Raw genomic sequence first — 22220 nt, 5'->3', positions numbered from 1 at the left:
AAGCACAGTTACTTTTTTTTCCGTTTGTACATGTATATCTACAGTATTTGTATGGGTAAGTGTTTGCGTGCGTGTGTGTGTGTGTGTGTGTGTGTGTGTGTGTGTGTGTGTGTGTGTGTGTGTGTGGTCCGGTTGTACATGTACGCTAGAACATGCAAACAGGAATGGCTGTCCTTCGATTTCATTTTGTATATAAAAACTGTGTATTCCATAACCAAACAAAGTACTTTATGATATAAGGAGGAAAATTTAAAAATAAAAGTATATCCATTTAATCAAGCGAACGCTAATGGGGTTAGAAACCATTTTCATCCCGGTGAATGGATCAGTCAATGTTAATTCTCAGCTCCCTAGGGGGTACATACACAACCATCCAACCTGCATGTTTCCTTTATATTAGACGAATGGCTGCAGATACCATTTACCTTGTTACTGGTTGTAGCATCGAATCGATTCATAGTTTGTCTTTTCACTTGATCGCAGTGACGCACTGACAGATAACAGAGCTGTGATGAGTGACGTCATCCGGTTTACTACTTTCTACTAATATCAAGTGTGAACCTCCACAAAAAAAGATTCAGCAATATATGTGGATGATGATAATGCAAATTAGATACGGACAAAGAAGATTTCCTGAGCACCCTAAAACTATACCGTTTTGACACAGACGTAGGCGAATGCGAAAGCACTTGTCTATGAATAACAATCATCACGATAAAATAGCCATTCACGGACCTGGAATTAGCAAGTTAACCAGCTTAATTCAATAAAGAAGAAAGAATGATAGCATGTTACTCATGTAGGGATGTGACTGAACCACAATACCACGTTACACATTATTTCTTAAATAATCCTTGACCGCCTCCGTGGTCTAGTTGTAGAGCGTCCGCCCGGAGAGCGGAAGGTTCGGGGTTCGATCCCCGACCGCGTCTTACAAAAAGACGTTAAAATATGGTACTTGTTGTTACCCTGTCTGGCGCTCGGCATTAAGTTGCTAAAACAAGGACTGGTCGGCACGGAGTCAGTATACTGTGTCTGAGTGGGTTTTTTATGTTAAACTGCCGCATGGTATCTCAGTGAGCTAGCACTATAAATCGTCATCAGTCCGGACTAGTACAAGCAGCCACACAAACACACACACGTGCATTCACGTCGCTATATGAGTGCAATAATCCCATTTCACCTCACCTCTTAAATAATCCTAATCCTAGTAGTCCTAGTGTAGCAGTGACGTGTTCACGTTGTATTATGTTTTATTTTAAAAAGACAAAAACATTTCTTGTTCGTGTTAAACGGTTTTGTGGGCAACAGTATTATGCGTGGTATTCCCTTTGCCTGTTCCTTGTCTCGGTCAGGTTAATCAATATGCATAGCACGGTTACAGGCCGGCAAAGCCACATTTCGAAAATAGATAGCCCAAATTGATGTGGCTCTCGCGGCAATGGTTATGGTTGCGTGATTGTATAATGTGGCTCTCGTGGCTATGCTGTCAAAATATGCTTTGTGATTCTAACAGGTTACCGTATATAACAAAACAAGTCTTGTTTTCTCATTTTTTATTCAACAAGGATAACATATTCATCAAAACTTTACATTGATGAATATGAATAGCATATGAATATCATAATGGATTTAATGTCATTACTGCAGATGAAGGAGGTCGCCCAAGTGGTCAGCATATTCCATCTCACTCAGGTGTTGGTTCAGGAGCTGGATCTTGAGGGACGCAATACGTGCATCGATTGCCTTGTACTTCTTTCTTCGTGAAGGTTCTGACCACTGGTGAGAGAGTCTCAGGACTGCAACCTCTTTGAGTGACTGCTCTCGCTTAAATAGCTTCACTACCTCCTAGATGTTCGGGTGGCACTTCTTGGCAAGTTTCTTTATCTTGTTGTGCCACACTTCAAGGTGATTGTTGGTACGGTGGCCTTGGTTTTCGAAATGGTTCCAAATCTCTGGCATGAAGGCCCCTCCTTGAACCCAACTGGTTGTCACGTAGTCCATGAAGGCAGTCACTTTAGGGCCAGCAGGAGAGTCAGCAATGGAATCAAGCCACACATCATCCACTTTGTCACGAGGTAGTAGAGGGAGGGCAGCAGCTCTTCTCACCAGCTTCTTCACCTCCTCATCTTCCTTATAGTCCATCACCAGACCTTCTTTCTGCACCCTCCTCCAGATATATTGGGTGAAGTGAAAGAAACACCCTCTAACTAATGTCCCAGGAAATACATCAGTCACGGCATTGTGAGCTGCACGTTCAAAGTCCAACTAATGTGGGACACTCATTTAAAGGTATCTCTAAAGAACACCACGCTTAATAATTTAAATGTGGGACACTCATTTAAAGGTATCTCTAAAGAACACCACGCTTAGTAACTTAAATGTGGGACACTTATATAAAGGTATCGGTAATCGGATTAAGTAATTACCCGCTAGAATAGGTGAAATGCACTCAGCTGAAAATGTGGCCCTACCGGCAATAGCCATTTCTGAAATGTGGCTCTCCCGGCTAGACACCCATAGCACGTGCATTTCATGTTAGTTGGTATCTTTGTTATAATATTGAGGATTTTGATTGGCTGATTTGATCGTCTTGCTTCAATGAAATTGTACCTTGTGGTTTCGTACAACTTAACATTTGAGAGGTGAACTTGGGAGCTTGAACACAAGACTGGTCACCAAGTACAACGCCCTGTGTGTCGTCGTACAGAGACGACGGAGTAGCTTTGTCTCATAGACGGGATTATACTCTTCCACGTGTCATAAAAATAAACAGATTCACACCCCACAGCAAGTCATGTTTTCCCCTCTGTTTTTATCCAGCTGTTACACTTGTACATTTAGATACCCATTATTTTGAAAACAAGCGCACGAGTAGAAACAAATGTACGCGAGAAACATATTTCAACAGCTATATGTATGGCTGGAATTCTGGAGTGCGGCGTTAAACAACAAACAAACAGCAAACAAACAAACAGCAGCAAAATGTTGGTAGTCGTCGAGCGAGGTAGGAAAATCAATATACAGGTGTAATCAGCTCTTCGGTTCCAGGAAGCAAAGGCCGCCGTGCCCCGGACCGCGTCAGACTTCAGCAGACTCGGGAGAAGCATACGTCGTTTGACCAGGAACTGAAAGGTAATATTCAGACACATCATCAAAACTTACACATGACCTGCCTTAGCAGAGTAGCCATTGCCAACACAGCATGAAATATATGTATGATGTTACCATGGTTACGTTGTTTATTATGACAACAGTTCATTTATGATATGAAAGTGTATCTAAATCTTAATGACATTTATTCTTTTATCAAGTTATGCCTTTGTATCTTACTGTTGGAAGACACGCGGTTTTTATTGATAGAAAATGGAAGATGTATTCTATGTACTAAACGTATTTAATGAAGAGTACGCAAATTATCATACTATATCAATATACTAGTATATCTATCGTATCTAGGATCTAAGAAGAGTGGAGAATTTACACATGCATTTCGACCGTGATATCCTTTATCTGATTAACGTGTCTGTGTGTATATAACATTCGTAGCTCTGCCACCAGCAAGTACAACGTTCTGCTACACATCGGTTGACATGAAGTAGGTCGCGACAGCCTATTGCGAGACTGCGGGTCAATATAACTTTTTTGTTGTCGTAACTAAGCAATGGGTAAACAAAACACGTAAATATCGACTGTGTGTATCAATCTTATTGTAAATATGACGTCAGGGGTCGATAAGTGGGATTGTCTAAAAGTCGGGCCAACGGGTAAAAACGAAACGTGCATGACTGGGTAGATCTCAAATGTCCATAAACGTATAGTTTTGCTGTATAAATCGCGTTTCAATCAAAATGTATATTGAACAGTGTAATAAAGTAATAATTATGACTACATACCGAGAGTCCTCGTAGAAAAGTCAGAGTCTTGACTGAGAAGGTTTGTCACCGGTGTGGGTGTTAGGGTGTTAGGGTGTGATGTCCGGGGCAGGAAATGACAGTGCTTTGACTACTTTTCTTTCATTTATTAACGTATATGGTTTCCCTAATTAACCTTTACTCATTCTTGATAAACCAACACAGGATGTCTTCTGGGAGTGGACATTCGCGAATGTCGAGCAGCTGACACCACACGCGTAGAAAGTATAATGACTGTTAAAGCACCTTTAAAGTTACTTAAAGTACCTTACATCTATAGGCTAGTATTCTGGCTTACTTAATACCACTTTATAGTGTCTCAGATTGAAAGAAATCACGGTGCTCAAAGTGAAGTCTTTTCAACTCTACATTCTCAACATAGTTTTATCAGAAGTGTTTCGTCAGTGTTGGGTCCGACTTGGCTCGGGCTGTCAAAATCAACTTTAACCTCATAGATGTATCATCAAATGTGTGTACATCTTTAGACCAGTATTATATCTATCTATATACCACTTTATAGTGTCTAAGATCTCAGTATTTAAAGAAATCACGGTGCCCAAATTGAAGCCTTTTCCCAGTACATTCTCAACATGTCTCTACCAGATGTGTTTGGGCTGTCTTCCGTCCGACTTTGGCCAGACTGTCAAAATTAGCTTGAAACTCACAGATGTATCATCAAATGTGTGTACATCAATAGACTTGTGTTATATCTACCTATATACCACTTTATAGTGTCTCAGATCGCGATATTTAGAGAAAACACGGTGCTCAAAATGAAGTCGTTTTAACGCTACATTCTCAACATGGTCTCTATTAGAAGTGTTTCGTATGTGTTGCGTCTGACATTGGCAAGGCTGTCAAAATCAACTTTAAACTCACCAAATGTGTTTACATCTATAGGCTGGTATCATGTCTACCTGTATGCCTCTTAATTATGTCTCGGATCGCAGTGTTTAACTGAACCATGGTGCTCAAATTGAAGCCCCTTTAACTTTATATTCTCAACATAGTCTCTCTGAGAAGTGTTTGGTCTGAATTATGTCCGACTTGGACTGGGTTGTCAAAATAAACTTCAAACTCTCAGATGTATCATCAAATGTGTTTACATCTGTAGAATAGTAGTATATCTGACTGCCTCTTGACTAAATGCCTCTTGACTGCCTGCCTGCCTGCCTGCCTGCCTGACTGACTGACTGACTGACTGACTGCCTCTTGACTGACAGAATGCCTCTTGATTGCATGCCTGCCTGACTGCCTGACTGACTGACTGACTGCCTCTTGACTGACTGACTGACTGACTGACTAACTGACTGACTGACTGACTTACTGACTGACTGACTGACTGACTGACTGACTGACTGACTCTTGACTGACTGCCTCGTGACTGCCTTACTGCCTGACTGACTTACTGACTGCCTCTTTACTGACTGACTGACACTTGGTTGACTCTTGGCTGACTCTTGACTTACGGAGTGATTGACTGACCGACTGACAGATTCTTGACTTTCTGCCTATTGACTGACTGACTGACTGCCACTTGATTAACTGACTGACTAACTGCCTCTTGACTAAATGACTGACTTTTGACTGACTGACTGCCTCCTGACTGCCTCTTGACTTACTGACTGATTGACTGACTTTTGACTGACTGACTGACTGCCTGCCTCTTGACTGACTGATTGACTGAAAGCCTCTTGACTGACTGACTGCTTCTTGGCTGCCTCTTTACTGACTGACTGCCTCTTGACTGACTGACTGACTCTTGACTGACTGACTCTTGTCTGCCTGCCTGCCTGCCTGCCTGCCTGCCTGACAGACTGACAAACTGACTGACTCTTGACTGACTGACTGACTGACTGGAAGCCTATTGACTGACTGACTGACTGTCTCTTGACTAACTGACTGCATCTTGACTGCCTCTTGACTGACTGACTGCCTCTTGACTGACTGACTGCCTCTTGCCTGCCTCTTGACCGACTGACTGACTTTTGACTGACTGCCTCTTGACTGACTGACTTAATGACTGACTCTTTACAGACTGACTCTTGGCTGACTCTTGACTGACTGACTGACTGACTCTTGTGTGACTGCCTCTTGACTGACTGACTGACTGACTCTTGTGTGACTGCCTCTTGACTGACTGACTGACTGCCTTTTGACTGACTGATTGGCTCTTGGCTGTCTCTTTACTGATTGACTGCCTCTTGACTGACTGACTGCCTCTTGACTGACTGACTGCCTCTTGCCTGCCTCTTGACTGACTGACTGACTTTTGACTGACTGCCTCTTGACTGACTGACTTAATGACTGACTCTTTACAGACTGACTGCCTTTTGTCTGTCTCTTTACTGATTGACCGCCTCTTGACTGACTGACTGACTGACTCTTGACTGACTGACTTACTGACAGCCTCTTTACTGACTGACTCTTGGCTGACTGACTGCCTCTTTACTGACTGACTCTTGGCTGACTCTTGACTGACTGACTGACTCTTGGCTGAATCTTGTCTGACTGGCTCTTGACTGACTGACTGACCGTCTCTTGACTGAGTAACTGCCTCATGACTGCCTCTTGACTGACTCAGTCACTCAGTCACTGACTGACTCACTGACTGACTGCCTCTTGGCTGACCCTTGACTGACAGACTGCCTCTTGACTGAGTGACTGACTCTTGACTTCTGGACTCTTGACCGACTGCCTCTTGACTGACTGCCTCTTGACTGACTGACTGACTGCCGGTTGGCTGACTGACTGACTGCCTCTTGACTGACTGACTGACTGCCGGTTGGCTGACTGACTCTTGACTGACTGCATCTTGACTGACTGACAGACTGCCTCTTGACTGACTGACTGAGTGCATCTTGACTGACTGACTGACTCTTGACTGACTGATTGACTGACTATTGACTGACTTACTACCTCTTGACTGACTGACTGCCTCTAGGCTGTCTCTTTACTGACTGATTGAACTCTTGACTGACACACACATACACACACACACACACACCAAGTCAATGAGCATGACCACCCTATCCATCCAGGCGCCTCTCACGACTAGCATACGTTGTAATGGACCAGGTTTTTATATGGAATCCCCACGTGGTAAAATAAACCCATTGAGTATGCCTTACTATTCCGTGTATTGGAACAACAAAATACTAACTGCAAAGAATACAGAGCTCCTTTTATATACATTCATTTTTGGTTTCCCAATACCACACGCGCTTCCTTTGAAGGTGTATTTAGTTGGGAATCTGATATGTGACAGTGGAATGTTATAATTGTTTATGTCTTTGTACGTAGTTGATGCTTTTTTTTGTGGAAGTAGGAACGGATGTTTTTGCGAGTGGGGGCGTGGGTGAGGGCGTGGTTGATAATGCAGATAAGGGGAAATGGTACGGTTGCTGGAATGGGTACAGGTGAGGGTATGTTTGAGGAATAGGGTGTGGGTGAGGTTACGGTGTAAGGTTGTGGGTGAGGGTTCGGATGTGATTGAACGGTTGTCAATGAACGTTTGGATGTGTTTAAATGAGCGGGTGTGTTGAGGGGTTTGAGTAAGCTGCTGTGAGTGGAGGGCTGGATGTGGAAATGGATGCGGTTGTGTGTATATAGGATGCTTGTACGGGGGATAATATTAATGTTATTTTCATTATTATTATTAAATGTGGTGTGCATACATACACATAAAATATGGCTTTTATGAGTCTTTTAGTGTCTTGTATGCCATTTTGACAGGCAGCTGAGATTTTAATTCTATATTAAAGTATATCCATTTATTATGCGGCAGATTCCTTTTATCAAGCGAACGCTCATGGGGTTAGAAACCATTTTCATCCCGGTGAATTGATCAGTCAATGTTAATTCTCAGCTCCCTTGGGGGTACACACACAACCATCCAACCTGCCTGTGAGGCGTTAGAAGGATACAAGTCACATTCATCCGACCGAGAGAGAGAGAGAGAGAGAGAGAGAGGGAGAGAGAGAGGGAGAGAGAGACAGTGAGAGAGAGAGAGAGAGAGAGAGAGAGTGTGTGTTTGTAAACACACAGTTTCCTATTTGATGTATAGACAGGGGATGCATGTTTCCTTTATATTACACGAATGGCTGCAGATACAATTTACCTTGTTACTAGTTGTCGCATCGAATCGATTCATATTTTGTCTATTCACTTCGCACTGATCGATAACACAGCTGTGATGAGTGACGTCGTCGAGCGAGGTAGGAAAATCAATATACAGGTGTAATCAGCTCCACGGTTCCAGGAAGCAAAGGCCGCCGTGCCCCAGACCGCGTCAGACTTCAGCAGACTCGGGAGAAGCATACGTCGTTTGACCAGGAACTGAAAGGTAATATTCAGACACATCATCAAAACTTACACATACACTGCCTTAGCAGAGTAGCCATTGCCAACACAGCATGAAATATATGTATGATGTCACCATGGTTACGTTGTTTATTATGACAACAGTTCATTTATGATTTGAAAATGTATCTAAATCGTACTGATATATATTTTGTTATCAAGTTATGCCTTTGTATCTTACTGTTGGAAGACACGCGGTTTTTATTGATAGAAAATGGAAGATGTATTCTATGTACTAAACGTATATAAAGAACAGTACGCAAATTATCATACTACATCAATATACAAGTATATCTATCGTATCTAGGATCTAAGAAGAGTGGGAGAAATTACACATGTATTTCGACCGTGATATCCTTTATCTGCTTAACGTGTCTGTGTGTATATCATATTCGGAGCTCTGCCACCAGCAAGTACAACGTTCTGCTACACATCGGCTGACATGAAGTAGGTCGCGACAGCCTATTGCGAGTCTGCGGGTCAATATTACTTTTTTGTTGTCGTAACTAAGCAATGGGTAAACAAAACATGTCAATATCGACTGTGTGTATCAATCCAATTGTAAATATGACGTCAGGGGTCGATAAGTGGGATTGTCTAAAAGTCGGGCCAACGGGTAATACTAAAAAATGGATTGGAGAATAATAAAACGAAACGTGCATATCTGGGCAGATCTCAAAAGTCCATAAACGTATAGTTTTGCTCTATAAATCGCGTTTGAATCAAAATGTATATTTAACAATGTAATAAAGTCATAATTATGACTACATACCGGGAGTCCTCGTAGAACGGTCAGTGTCTTGACTGAGTGTTTTCTTTGATGAGAAGGTTTCTCACCGACGTTAGGTTGTGATGTGCGGGAAATGACAGTGTTTTGACTACTTTTTTTGACTGCCTCTTTACTGACTGACTGACTGATTAACTGATTGACTCTTGGTTGACTCTTGACCTACTCTTGACTGACTGGCTGACAGACTGACTGCATCTTGATTGACTGACTCTTTAATGACTGACTCTTGACTGACTGCTCCTTGACTGCCTCTTGATTGACTGACTGCCTCTTGACTGCCTCTTAACTGACTGACTGATTGGCTGACTCTTGACTGACAGACTGACTGACTGCCTCTTGACTGACTGACCGTCTGTCTGACTGACTGACTGCCTGCCTCTTGGCTGCCTCTTGACTGACTGACTGCCTCTTGACTGTCTGACTGCCTGTTGATTGGCTGACTTTTGACTGACTGCCTCTTGACTGACTGCCTCTGTACTGAGTGACTGAGTGCCACTTGACTGACTGACTGAGTGACTGCCTCATGACTGACTGTTGACTGACTGACTCACTCAGTCACTGACTGACTCACTGACTGACTGCCTCTTGGCTGACCCTTGACTGACTGACTGACTCTTGACTGAGTGACTGAGTCTTGACTGCCGGACTCTTGACTGACTGACTGCCTCTTGACTGACTGACTGCCTCTTGGCTGACTGCCTCTTGACTGACTGCATCTTAAGTGACGGACTGCATCTTGACTGACTGACTGCCTCTTGACTGACTGACTGCGACTCTTGACTGACTGACTGACTGACTGACTGCCCCTTGAAAAATGGATTGACTGCCTCTTGGCTGACTCTTGACTGACTGACTGATTCCTGACTGACTGACTGACTGATTGACTGCGACTCCTGGCTGACTGACTGACTGACTGACTGCCTCTTGAAAAATGGACTGACTGACTGACTGCCACTACTGGCTGACTGACTGACTGACTGACTGACTGCCTCTTGACTGACTGACTCTTGATTGCCGGCCTCTCGACTGACTGACTTACTGACTCTTGCCTGAGTGACTAAATGACTGACTGACTCTTGACTACCTCTTGACTGACTGACTGCCTCTTGACTGCCTCTTACCTGACTGACTGATTGACTGCCTATTGAATGACTGACTGACTGCCTCTAGGTTGTCTCTTTACTGACTGACTGCCTCTTGACTGACTGACTGACTGCCTCTTGACTGACTCTTGACTTACTCTTGACTGACTGACTGACTGACTCTTGACTTACTGACTTACTCTTGACTGACTGACTGACTGACTCTTGACTGACTGACTGACTGACTGATTGACTGACTGACTGCCTCTTGAAAAATGGACTGACTGACTGACTGCGACTACTGGCTGACTGACTGACTGACTGACTGCCTCTTGACTGACTGACTCTTGATTGCCGGCCTCTCGACTGACTGACTTACTGACTCTTGCCTGAGTGACTAAATGACTGACTGACTCTTGACTGCCTCTTGACTGACTGCCTGCCTCTTGACTGACTGCATCTTGAGTGACGGACTGCATCTTGACTGACTGACTGCCTCTTGACTGATTGACCGCCTCTTGATTGACTGACTGACTGCGACTCTTGACTGACTGACTGACTGACTTACTGCCCCTTGAAAAATGGACTGACTGCCTCTTGGCTGACTCTTGACTGACTGACTGACTGACTCCTGACTGACTGACTGACTGCCTCTTGACTGACTCTTGATTGCCGGACTCTTGACAGACTGACTGATTGACTCTTGGCTGAGTGACTAAATGACTGACTGACTGACTGACTCTTGACTGACTCTTGACTGGCTGACTGCCTCTTGACTGCCTCTTACCTGACTGACTGATTGACTGCCTCTTGACTGACTGACTGACTGCCTCTAGGCTGTCTTTTTACTGACTGACTGCCTCTTGACTGACTGATTGACTGCCTCTTGACTGACTGACTGCCTCTTGACTGACTGACTGCATCTTGACTGACTGACTTACTTTTTACTGACTGACTGACTGACTCTTGACTGACTGACTTACTGACTGACTCTTGACTGACTCTTGACTGACTGACTGACTGACTGACTGACTCTTTACTGACTGTACCCAGTCTAACTGCCGCCAGGGTATCAGTCTAAGCTGGGTCCCGTCTCTCATATCACAATTAAACCTTGGCGCAAGTTGACGATGCGCCTAAGGAGCCTATAACCAGGTTAGGTACCAGTCTATCCTGGATGGGGAAGCAGCGACACCAAGCGAAGGATGCGGGAAACAGTCTACGCTGGCTTTTCTTGACAGGGGGTTAGAACTCGCACACACATTTCCCCATGATACAACACAGTAAGTAAGTGTCGATAGATTCTTGCTTGTCTGTAATCATCACTGTGTAACTATATATTGTTGGGTTGAATTTGAGAAGGAATAGTTCAGTGTGAATACTGATATAGACGCGATGTTGGTGACTGATATAACGAAACTAGCCAGCCCATTTGGTCCTTTTGTTGGTAGTAGAGGGGCCTCAAAATGTATTTGTAAATGTCTGTCATGCACACATTGTTCAAATTGAAAACCATATTGTTATTTTTTTTATACAATAATGAACCATACTTCTCCAGGAGTATTAACTCCCTAATGCTTACCTTACTGTATGCTTACTCCTTTGGCCTGACACGTCAATTATTCACGCTGTAGAAAAGTGCTCACACCTCGCTACATGGATCACAGGTCAACATTCACGCCTGTCAACATGAGAGGGTTTGGCCGCCTTTGATTTTTAGCGTGGTAGTTAGGACTGTTTTAAAAATAAATTTTCATTTTGATTAATGCATTTCATATGTACACATATCATTATACATGTGAGATAAAAATATGTTTCTATTAAAAAATATATTTACTATCTCACTCATTACAAGTATCATAGAGTTTGTCCCCCTTTTATCATAGTGCCCGACTAACAAGGAAATGTTTAGTGTATTAATGTACAGTTTTGGAATGGTTTAACATTTAGCCTGCTGAATTGTTTTAGCATAAGGCGCTTTAAAGAGGGAGATACGGTATAATTTAAAACTGACATCTTTCCAAATATTACTCATCCACAAGTAGCTTTCTCAAAAGGTAGCGCCGTGAAAGAGGATTCACTGCGAGGAGCTTGGATATACAGCTTTATTTAGAAATGTTTTTTTCCAGATGCGATGTTGGTGACTGATTTGACGAAATTAGCCCAGTAGCGTATTCTTGAGGGGGTATACGGCCGGAAATCTCACCTTTTTCCATAAACATTGTATTTAGCCAGCCATGGGTATTTATGGCTACTTTTTTTTATTATTTACCAAAACTGTAATGAAATTTGATACTTTTGCCATGGGGCCAAAATATATCTTTAAATGTTTTTGCGATACAGATACTATTTCATGCTTTTCGTTAAATACCATGTACTCATTAAGTGAAGTTTGAAAACCATAATGTAAAAGCTGTTTTTTGTGGCGCACCAGTGGGAAAGTGCACGAATACATGTACACCACAAAGTGACAATCATGGCACAAGATCTGTGACCCACTTCGTCACAACTTTGTGGTTCGATAGTCAAACAAGAACATCACAGACATCATGGTGATAAAGTTTTGTAATATGAAAGTTATATGACATTGCGTAGTCAATACCACAAGTTGAAAGTTTGTTTACTCATCTTGTTTTGTTCTGCTTTGACGCTGACAGATAAACCAAGGGAGACAACTTTCAAGGGCGGTAACTGTGGATGATACTTGTTCCGTCATCCGAGGGCAATGGTTTTTGTATTTTCACACAAGTGAAAATACTAGTTTTTGTTTTCATGACAGTGAAACATGACTTTTGATGAAAAACAACAACCTCTATAACTTTATATGTCACACTCATGTATATAATATATGTATTGTTTGCAGTTCGATGTTACTGAAAGCTAGCACCGATTTGACAAAATATCCAGGTGAGCTACAGTGCTGAGGCAGAGAATTCTCATACTTGATTCACTTATACCAAACGTAAGGCTGTCCATCATGCGGACATTGCATACGTTAGGACTTTTGTCTTTCAGGATGATGATGAGTTAGATGCCGACTTAGATTACAGACACTGATGAATAGCAAGAAACAGTGAAGAAGGTTCAAAGCCTGAATCAGAACGATAACGGGAAAACATGGAGCTTGCAGGTAGTCCCACGGACAACCCTCAAGGAACAACTGAAGGAGAAGGCAGTACTACGGAGGATGCAGAAAATAAAGATGTTGATGAAGAGAGTGCTGACGAATGCTTGTTTGATGACATCACAGATGAGAAAGAGGGGGAAGGAATAGAAGACATGTCACAGCTTGGAGCAGGTGCTGTAGTGGTCAAATTCCAGACTGTTCAACAAGAGTCATACCAACTTGTAGGTATGCATGAAGTAATTTCACTTTTAAGCATCTCATTAATAATACACAAGTGCTTAATTTGCGGGACGTTCATGACATTCCTTTTTACAGTGAATTAAGGATGTCAGTGGATCTTAAAGACATTTAGGTGTGCCCTGTGGAATTGAAGCATGTGGACGGGAAAATATTTCTCAATAAATAAGATAGATACTAGTATTTTGAAATCCTACTCAATTTCTGGAATTAACATGTGCTTTCCAAAGAGAAATATATCACCAAGTGCATCTGAAGGACAACCATAGTAAGGTGTATCTGCCGGATAGTCCCGTTTCTACTCAGTGTAATACTACTGCCTAACATTTTCAAGTACTGACAATAGTGTCCATATTTGTTTCGATAAAATCGTGTGGAGCTTCCACAATCTTTTGTCCAAATGTTTAACTAACTATAACTGTTTGTCACCACGGCTAGGGTCGTGATAATAAACCTATTGAGGATTTGGTATTCAGCTACAGCTGAAAAACCAGATTTTTTTAAATAAACCTAAATATGTCTTACTTAAAAACACCTTGCAACAATGTCATTTTGATGTCAGACAATGTCTTTTTCAGCAGTATAGGGGCATATATATTTTGTTTCAAATTGAATCGGAGCTAATGTATATTTTAGATATTGTTTTCAAATAGCTGGAAATCCAACTGTGACATGCTTGTTCCTTCGTAGATACCACGACACTAGCACAACACATTGTGGGATGTTGTCAACAACCACAGGGAGAAATAGCGTCAGCACCACAGCAGGGGACACAACTCCAACCAGCTTCAGTTGGTGATGTTGATCCGACAACAAGTCAGCTGCAGCTGCCCACAACTACATCTTGTGTAGTTCCTAACACAATCAGTCTAAAGGTCCCAACAATAGCAGCCCTGACACCAGCGTCCACATCCTCTCTTCAACCAAGAATACCAGGATCTGTTGTATCAGAGAAACAGTCGTCCGGGCTACCTGTGGCACCAGTGACTGGTGATTCTCCTGTAGGTGAGTGCTGATAAACAGGGACATGACTTATTGTTCCAATATCTAATACCTCCAACATGGAGTTTTCAAATGACTTTGCTTTTTTAAGCTAATAGGCTCACTTTTTTACAGGAAAGTCATTAACCCTATACAACCACTATACAAGGTCTAGCTCTGCTCAATTGCAGATTTGCCACTTTCGAACAATCGTAACATGAAAGTCACTATTTACGAAAATAAAGCAACTAATATGAAGTAGCAGTTTGTTGTCTGTTCATGACAGTTGTCTGTTTTCAGTATCACGTGAGGTACGAGATATGGAAAACGGTCCTGAAAGCTTCAGTTTTTTTGTTCCTGTTACAGTCCACCAGTACAACCTTTTCAAAGTACGGCAGCAGTTTCGAGATGTGACGGGTCCCTTGTACATGACCGTTGGCGGACAGCAGAACGTTGGTACACCTCAGACCCGCCCGGAGGAAGAGGAGAAGCCATTGACTGTTGCAGCACGGAAGATCAGGAGTAAGTTATCTGCTGTACTTGTTCTCACAAGGATCGATCAGATGAAGGCGTTTTCTAGTAAATGCTGACTGTAATAATCTTCATATTTGTTACAACTGTCACCTCGTGCACACAGTTTACGTGTTCATGACTACAATTAACTTTGAGTTTTGTAAACAAGTGATAAACCTAGCAAAGCCACTGAAGTATTATTTCTTGATCTCTGTTACATTTTACATAATGTTACATCACTATAAAAACTATATACAAATTGTAGTGTGTCCAGAGGATTTGTTCGTCTAAATCACTCAGATCAAATGTAAGGTCGTGTCTAGTGATACAACATACCCAGTAGATTTGATACAACATATATGGCAACTCCTAAGTACCTGGTGGATAAAATCAACAAATATATAAGAATCAGAATTTCTGTTTGGATTGGAAAAGTGAAAACAAGGTAATTTGGCCCAGACGTTTATCTTAGGCTTCAGGTATATTAGTGATCTGATATCAGTCAACGACCCTTTCACTGATTTAGCCACCTGAACTATAAATAAGGTCGACCAGTCAGACCGCCTGTGCTGTTTTTCGTATTTAGATCTATGAATGAAGATGCTGAGTGAAACAACACCTCTCCATAAGACTATATGACACGGGGAATGACTTTAACTTTCAATAGTAAAATTTCCCATTATGTCTAACAGGATACATACCCTCACCTACTTGCTAGGACCTGGTATAATCACAATTTGATAGTGATTCATAAAGAGGTGCTTGTGATACATAGGCAGAATCATTCAGTGAACTGTTTCTTATGATTATCAAAACGGTTTTGTCACTTCAATTCTATACTTTGGTATTCTGGCTGTTTCGTTCATATGAACATTCTGTTATGATCCACAAGCACAGCAGGCACTATTCAAACGTTACTTAAACTGTCTGTCTGTTCAGAACAAATAACTTGCAGACCAATATCGAAAAACAGAGAAATGCTTTGAAAAGCAGTGTTTCAATTTAAACAATTTGAAGGTGGGACATTCGATTCATATTGATTGTATATCGACAATATTCAACATTCACGGGATGTATTTAGTACTGTCCAAACTCTCAGTGAAATTATGTAATATATTACTGATTTTTTTACCGTCCTTGTTGACAGAATTATAATTCATATAAAGTTTGTAAACATTGTAGTCACGATATCGATGAAGTATTGTTAAAATGTTAACTCACTCACTCACTGTCACATTTCAAAATAAGGGATCTCAGAGTCAAACTGTATGTGATTGATAATGACCACACTTTATTTAATTGAGGTCAAATTAAAATATGGCATACTGTACACTTTTACATATATGTTTTTATAGTTTTATATATATATATATCAAATGTGCCATGTTTTCACAGAAAGAACGGAATCCAGGATTCAGTCAATGACTAAAGACATGGTGGAGACAGAAGCCCTGTATCAGGTGACGGAAAAGCTGGAGAGTGGAGCAACATGGGTGACAATTAAAGGAAGGCCAGGAGAGGGGAAGTCTACAATAGCCTACATGGCCCTCAAAGATCAGCACACTCAGGGGAGACAAGTGTATCAGGTGGTGTCACCAGAAGAGTTCAATGAGGTCATAACGGCCAGCACAAACCCTGTCATTATGTTAGATGACATATTCGGTGATCTAGAATTTGATGTAGCAGAATGGGCCAAGTGGAGACCAAGTCTACGACCTGTTGTGGATATGAAGGATACAGACAAGACCACAAAAAAAGACTCTACAGATAAATCCACTAAAAGCAAAAAAGAGAGAACAAAGGATGAGCAAACATTTCTAAAGAGAACAGCACCAAACAAAGGCAAAACGATCATTATCCTCATAGGCCGTGACTATGTGCTGAAATCCTCACTGGCAGACTTGAGAAGGGTGGCAGATTACATATCTAGTCCCCAGTATGTGGTGGAAGTTTCCTCGCAGAGAGACTCTAATGAACGAAGGAAAATATGGCATGTTCATGCCAAAACAAAAAACATAGACTTTGATGAGTCAACCGTGTCTCGGATATGTCAATCTGACTGTCCACACGGCTTTCCCCACGTGTGTAAAATGTTTGCCACAACATATGAAAAGGATCAGACTCAGCTTCCAGTAGATAAGTTTTTTCAAGAGCCTCTAGCATTCCTCAAACAGACCCTAGATAAATTCCTTAAAGACGAGATAAAGGTTTCCCTGTTCAAGGCTATGATTAAAAGTGATGGAAAGATTAGTGGACAAGAGTTGGAAGAGGAGAATGCCCATGGATACAAATACATAACAGCTGCTGATGATTTAGTCGGATCTTACCTCAAGAAGGAAGATGACACATACATGTTTGACCATCCCTCTATATATGACTGCGTCGCACTAATTCTCAGTACAAAACAATCAAAGTTTGTCATCGATTTTTGCAGTTTGTCATTCATCCATCAGCGACTTCGTCTTAAAGCCTCCACAAGACCAGGGGAAAACGTTCCTGATGAGACAGATCTTGTTGCAAACATCTCATGGAACTATGCTAAACATCTAGCCAGACGATTTGCAACTGAAATTTCAAGGAGCAATTTCTTGCATGTCTTATCGCACCAGGCATGTTGTAATCCAGAGTTTATTGACTTGCTAATGGTCTGCCTGAAGGTACAGTGTCACATGTCTGTTTCTGATATACTCAAACTAGTTGATAACTCTTCATATCAGACATTTTGTAAATTAATTTCTAGCAGCAAGTCACATCATCTCATCAAATTTATTATTGAGAAAGAAAACAGAACATTCAGCCAGAGTGAACTGAGAGACATTTTACTTGGGACGTGCATGAATGCTGCTTGTAGTGTACTGACCTATATCAGTGAACACCATCAGCTTGAGATAGATGCTAGATATGGCTCGCAGCAGAAAACGCCACTTATGTTAGCAGCAGAAACCAAAGACAGTGTGTTTGTAAATCAGATTCTGGCCCTTCACCCTGACCTGAATGCTAGAGACTGGTACCATCAAACAGTCTTTCAATACCTTTGCGCAAATGGCCTTACATCAGCTGTGGAACATGCAATCAACATGGGCGTGGATGTTAATGAGCATTATTCATCAGGTTTTAGCCCTATTTTTTCTCCCTACCAGGAGGCCCCTCTAGATCTCGCCATAGCAAATGGTCATGTTGGTGTGGTGGAACTGCTGCTGCAAAAAGGATGTGATAAAGATAAACAGAGAGGTCTTAAATGTGCACTGGAGAGCCGAAACACGCACATGACGCGTATTATCTTAGACAGAGGAGCACAGGTTGACGGTGATGCTGTGTGCATTGCTTGTGGGTTGACAAACTTGCGTATCATCAAGATGTTGTTTGAGGAGGGTGGTAAAGTTGACATGATTTCATCTCATGGAGAAACTCCTCTTCACGGTGCATGTGACCCTAATGTGGTCTTGTTTTTGTTGCAGAAAAATGCTAACGTGAATATCAAGAATAAAACAGGTGAGACACCACTTCACGAAGCAGCATGGAATGGATATACAGAGTGTGTTGATCTGTTACTGAAGGCTGGAGCTAATGTGAATGTACAGAACAATACAGGTGACACACCACTTCATGCAGCAACAGCATCGTTTGGATCTACAGGGAGTGTTGATGCGTTACTGAAGGCTGGAGCTAATGTGGATGTACAGAACAATACAGGTGACACACCACTTCATGCAGCAGCAGCATGGTGTGGATCTACAGGGAGTTTTTATGCGTTACTGAAGGCTGGAGCTAATGTGAATGTACAGAACAATACAGGTGACACACCACTTCATAAAGCAGCAGTGGATGGATCTAAAGGGAGTGTTGATGCGTTACTGAAGGCTGGAGCTAATGTGAATGTACAGAACAATACAGGTGACACACCACTTCATGTAGCAGCAGGGGATGGATCAACAGAGAGTGTTGATGCGTTACTGAAGGCTGGAGCTAATGTGAATGTACAGAACAATACAGGTGAAACACCACTTCATGTAGCAGCAGAGGATGGATCAAAAGAGAGTGTTGATGCGTTACTGAAGGCTGGAGCTAATGTGAATGTACAGAACAAAACAGGTGACACACCACTTCATGTAGCAGCAGAGGATGGATCAACAGAGAATGTGGATGCGTTACTGAAGGCTGGAGCTAATGTGAATGTACAGAACAAAACAGGTGACACACCACTTCATGCAGCAGCAGGGGATGGATCAATAGAGAGTGTTGATGCGTTACTGAAGGCTGGAGCTAATGTGAATGTACAGAACAATACAGGTGACACACCACTTCATAAAGCAGCAGCAGCTCCAGGAGCAGCAGCATGGTTTGAATCTCCAGAGAGTGTTGATATGTTACTGAAGGCTGGAGCTTATGTGAATGTACAGAACAATACAGGTGACACATCACTTCATGCAGCAGCAGCAGCACCAACACCAGAGTACGCATCTACAGGGAGTGTTGATGCGTTACTGAAGGCTGGAGCTTATGTGAATGTACAGAACAAAACAGGTGACACACCACTTCATAAAGCAGCAGGGGATGGATCAATAGAGAGTGTTGATGCGTTACTGAAGGCTGGAGCTAATGTGAATGTACAGAACAATACAGGTGACACACCACTTCATAAAGCAGCAGGGGATGGATCAACGGAGAATGTTGATGCGTTACTGAAGGCTGGAGCTAATGTGAATGTACAGAACAATACAGGTGACACACCACTTCATAAAGCAGCAGCAGCAGCCCCAGCAGCAGCAGCAGCATTGTATGTATCTACAGGGAGAGTTGATGCGTTACTGAAGGCTGGAGCTAATGTGAATGTACAGAACAATACAGGTGACACACCACTTCATGCAGCAGCAGGGGATGGATCAACGGAGAATGTTGATGCGTTACTGAAGGCTGGAGCTAATGTGAATGTACAGAACAATACAGGTGACACACCACTTCATAAAGCTGCAGCAGCAGCCCCAGCAGCAGCAGCAGCATGGTATGTATCTACAGGGAGAGTTGATGCGTTACTGAAGGCTGGAGCTAATGTGAATGTACAGAACAATACAGGTGACACACCACTTCATAAAGCTGCAGCAGCAGCCCCAGCAGCAGCAGCAGCATGGTATGTATCTACAGGGAGAGTTGATGCGTTACTGAAGGCTGGAGCTAATGTGAATGTACAGAACAATACAGGTGACACACCACTTCATAAAGCAGCAGCAGCAGCCCCAGCAGTAGCAGCATTGTATGGATCTACAGGGAGTGTTGATGCGTTACTGAAGGCTGGAGCTAATGTGAATGTACAGAACAATACAGGTGACACACCACTTCATAAAGCAGCAGCAGCCCCAGGAGCAGCAGTAGTGTGTGGATCTACATGGAGTGTTGATGCGTTACTGAAGGCTGGAGCTAATGTGAATGTACAGAACAAAACAGGTGACACACCACTTCATGCAGCAGCAGCAGCAAGGTATCGATCTACACGGAGTGTTGATGCGTTACTGAAGGCTAAAGCTAATGTGAATGTACAGAACAAAACAGGTGACACACCACTTCATAAAGCAGCAGCAGCAGCAGCAGCAGAAGGATGGGGAACTACAGAGTCTGTGGATGCGTTACTGAAAGCTGGAGCTGATGTGAATGTACAGAACAGTACGGGTCACGCACCAGTATTTCATTGACCAGGACATCCAAAACCTTATTAGAGATGTGCCACTGTTATTAGAAATAATTGGTAATAATATATATTATTCCAGTGTCATTGCTGAACGAAGGTTATGGATGTCGTACAGTTGGTGACATTAGCAAGCTCTTCTCCCTTATTCCTTTGTCTCACTTCGTTACTGTTGTTGTGAGGGGTTTGTGCCGTTGATGGATGGTTTTTTTTGGTTTAACACCGCACTCAGCAATATCCAAGCTTTTTGATAACTGTCTGTAAATAATCGAGACTGGATCAGACATTATAGTGATTGACATCATGAGCATCGATCTTCGCAACGGGCGATCTTGTTTAATTCATCTTCCCTTCACTCACCCGGCTGGTGCATTGACTTGGACGGTCCAACCTTAAACTGACGGCGTATGTGGTACGAGCAGTACATGTTAATATCACACCTGTAGACAGTTGACCAGCATAGCCTTCATCTCTAGCGGCAACGGTCACGCTGGTGAAAAGACAGTATTTCTTTTCGCCTAAACAAAGATCTATAGTCATGTCCGGAAATAGATGTTCACGATTCACCGGTACATTAGGGATGATCAAGACTGGTTATATCACATAGTTAACCACCATCAGAGATCAGCTGATCGTTCATTCCACGTCGCTTTCACTGCAAACACGAAAACGTCGTTTTTTTCCGTATATGGTCATTGGACGGAAAAACGACTAAAAATTCATTAAAATTGATTAATTGGTCAGCGTCTAGAAAGTGTCCAGAAAAGGGTCGAGTTTTTCAAGCGTAAAATGGACGGAAATACGATGCTTTTTGCTCCGCCTTGTACAACTGTTAACGGCCAATCAGATGGCGCTGGTGCCCCGACGCACGTGATGTCCAAGGCTTCCTTCGGAAGCTTTAGGTTTCGTATTTCTGGCATGCCTTGCTCTAGTATCTGTCGCGCGCAGTGCAGCGAGATTTGCTGATAAGCTAGTTTTTGGATATGTTACATGTTAATGGAATTCAGACACGCGCCAAGAAGTCAAACCAAACAATGTTCCCAAGTTTATTGTGGTAACGGCTATGTACAGTTACCCCTATCGGATAATGGGTTGTGTTTCATTTGGTTATAACAATAACTAATTTTTTAATGTGAAGTTTACAAGATTTACGACTTGGACGCGAGGTCGGTCACATGACGTTCTTCACGTGACTGTATTCTTGAAAAGGCGTAAACACTGACTACTTCCACATTCCTGGGGAAAACCCTTGGAATTCCCTGGTACGAATTCATACAGAAGCGTGGTTGCAAGCCATTTAAGGATACCCTCGCTGCAACCCATCCCAGAGAGAAAAAACACGAAAACAAAATCCAAACTGTCGCAGTGACAATTTACAGCAATCTATGAATTTACCTTAGTATCTATTTGACACATCTTCGCATTGTCAATCACGTTTCAATGATCCGCCAATTGATCAGTGATGCCAAAGGCTTGAAATAGCCACAGGTTAATTAACAACTTCGAACATATCTCCCGTCACGTTTATCGTGTC

General features: G+C 42.4%; 2 protein-coding genes across 4 annotated transcripts in view; both read left to right on the top strand.

Annotated features, from left to right (window-relative positions):
- Nucleotides 1-22220, top strand: part of LOC124115514 — a 142106-nt gene that overhangs the window by 28351 nt on the left and 91535 nt on the right. The window contains exon 2 of the mRNA XM_048398001.1: nucleotides 14203-14517. Within this exon, the coding sequence (XP_048253958.1) occupies nucleotides 14203-14517 (315 nt within the window). The remainder of the gene's footprint in view (nucleotides 1-14202; nucleotides 14518-22220) is intronic.
- LOC125381563 (serine/threonine-protein phosphatase 6 regulatory ankyrin repeat subunit A-like) lies at nucleotides 14890-21317 on the top strand. Of its 3 annotated transcripts, none has more exons than XM_048398593.1 (3): nucleotides 14890-15015; nucleotides 16402-20328; nucleotides 20554-21316. In XM_048398593.1, the coding sequence occupies exons 1-3, from the start codon at nucleotides 14922-14924 to the stop codon at nucleotides 20691-20693; spliced, it is 4161 nt and encodes a 1386-aa protein (XP_048254550.1). In that variant the 5' UTR covers nucleotides 14890-14921; the 3' UTR covers nucleotides 20694-21316. The 3 variants fall into 3 exon arrangements, with proteins under 3 accessions (XP_048254550.1, XP_048254549.1, XP_048254551.1); XM_048398594.1 differs by having other exon boundaries at nucleotides 14891-15015; nucleotides 16402-19854; nucleotides 20206-21315; XM_048398592.1 differs by having other exon boundaries at nucleotides 16402-21317.

This window comes from Haliotis rufescens, unplaced genomic scaffold, assembly GCF_023055435.1.
Source record: "Haliotis rufescens isolate VD_foot unplaced genomic scaffold, xgHalRufe1.0.p SCAF_18, whole genome shotgun sequence".
In the NCBI taxonomy this organism is placed as follows: Eukaryota; Metazoa; Mollusca; class Gastropoda; order Lepetellida; family Haliotidae; genus Haliotis; species Haliotis rufescens.
Note: the sequence above shows the minus strand (reverse complement) of the source record. Positions and strands in the feature narration are given on the sequence as shown.

Excerpts from the sequence above, each read along its gene's own strand:
- LOC125381563 (XM_048398592.1), top strand. The coding sequence starts at position 14,922 with ATGACCGTTGGCGGACAGCAGAACGTTGGTACACCTCAGACCCGCCCG. Across the intron at positions 15,016-16,401 it reads TGCAGCACGGAAGATCAGGA|AAAGAACGGAATCCAGGATT; the intron begins GTAAGTTATCTG and ends ATGTTTTCACAG.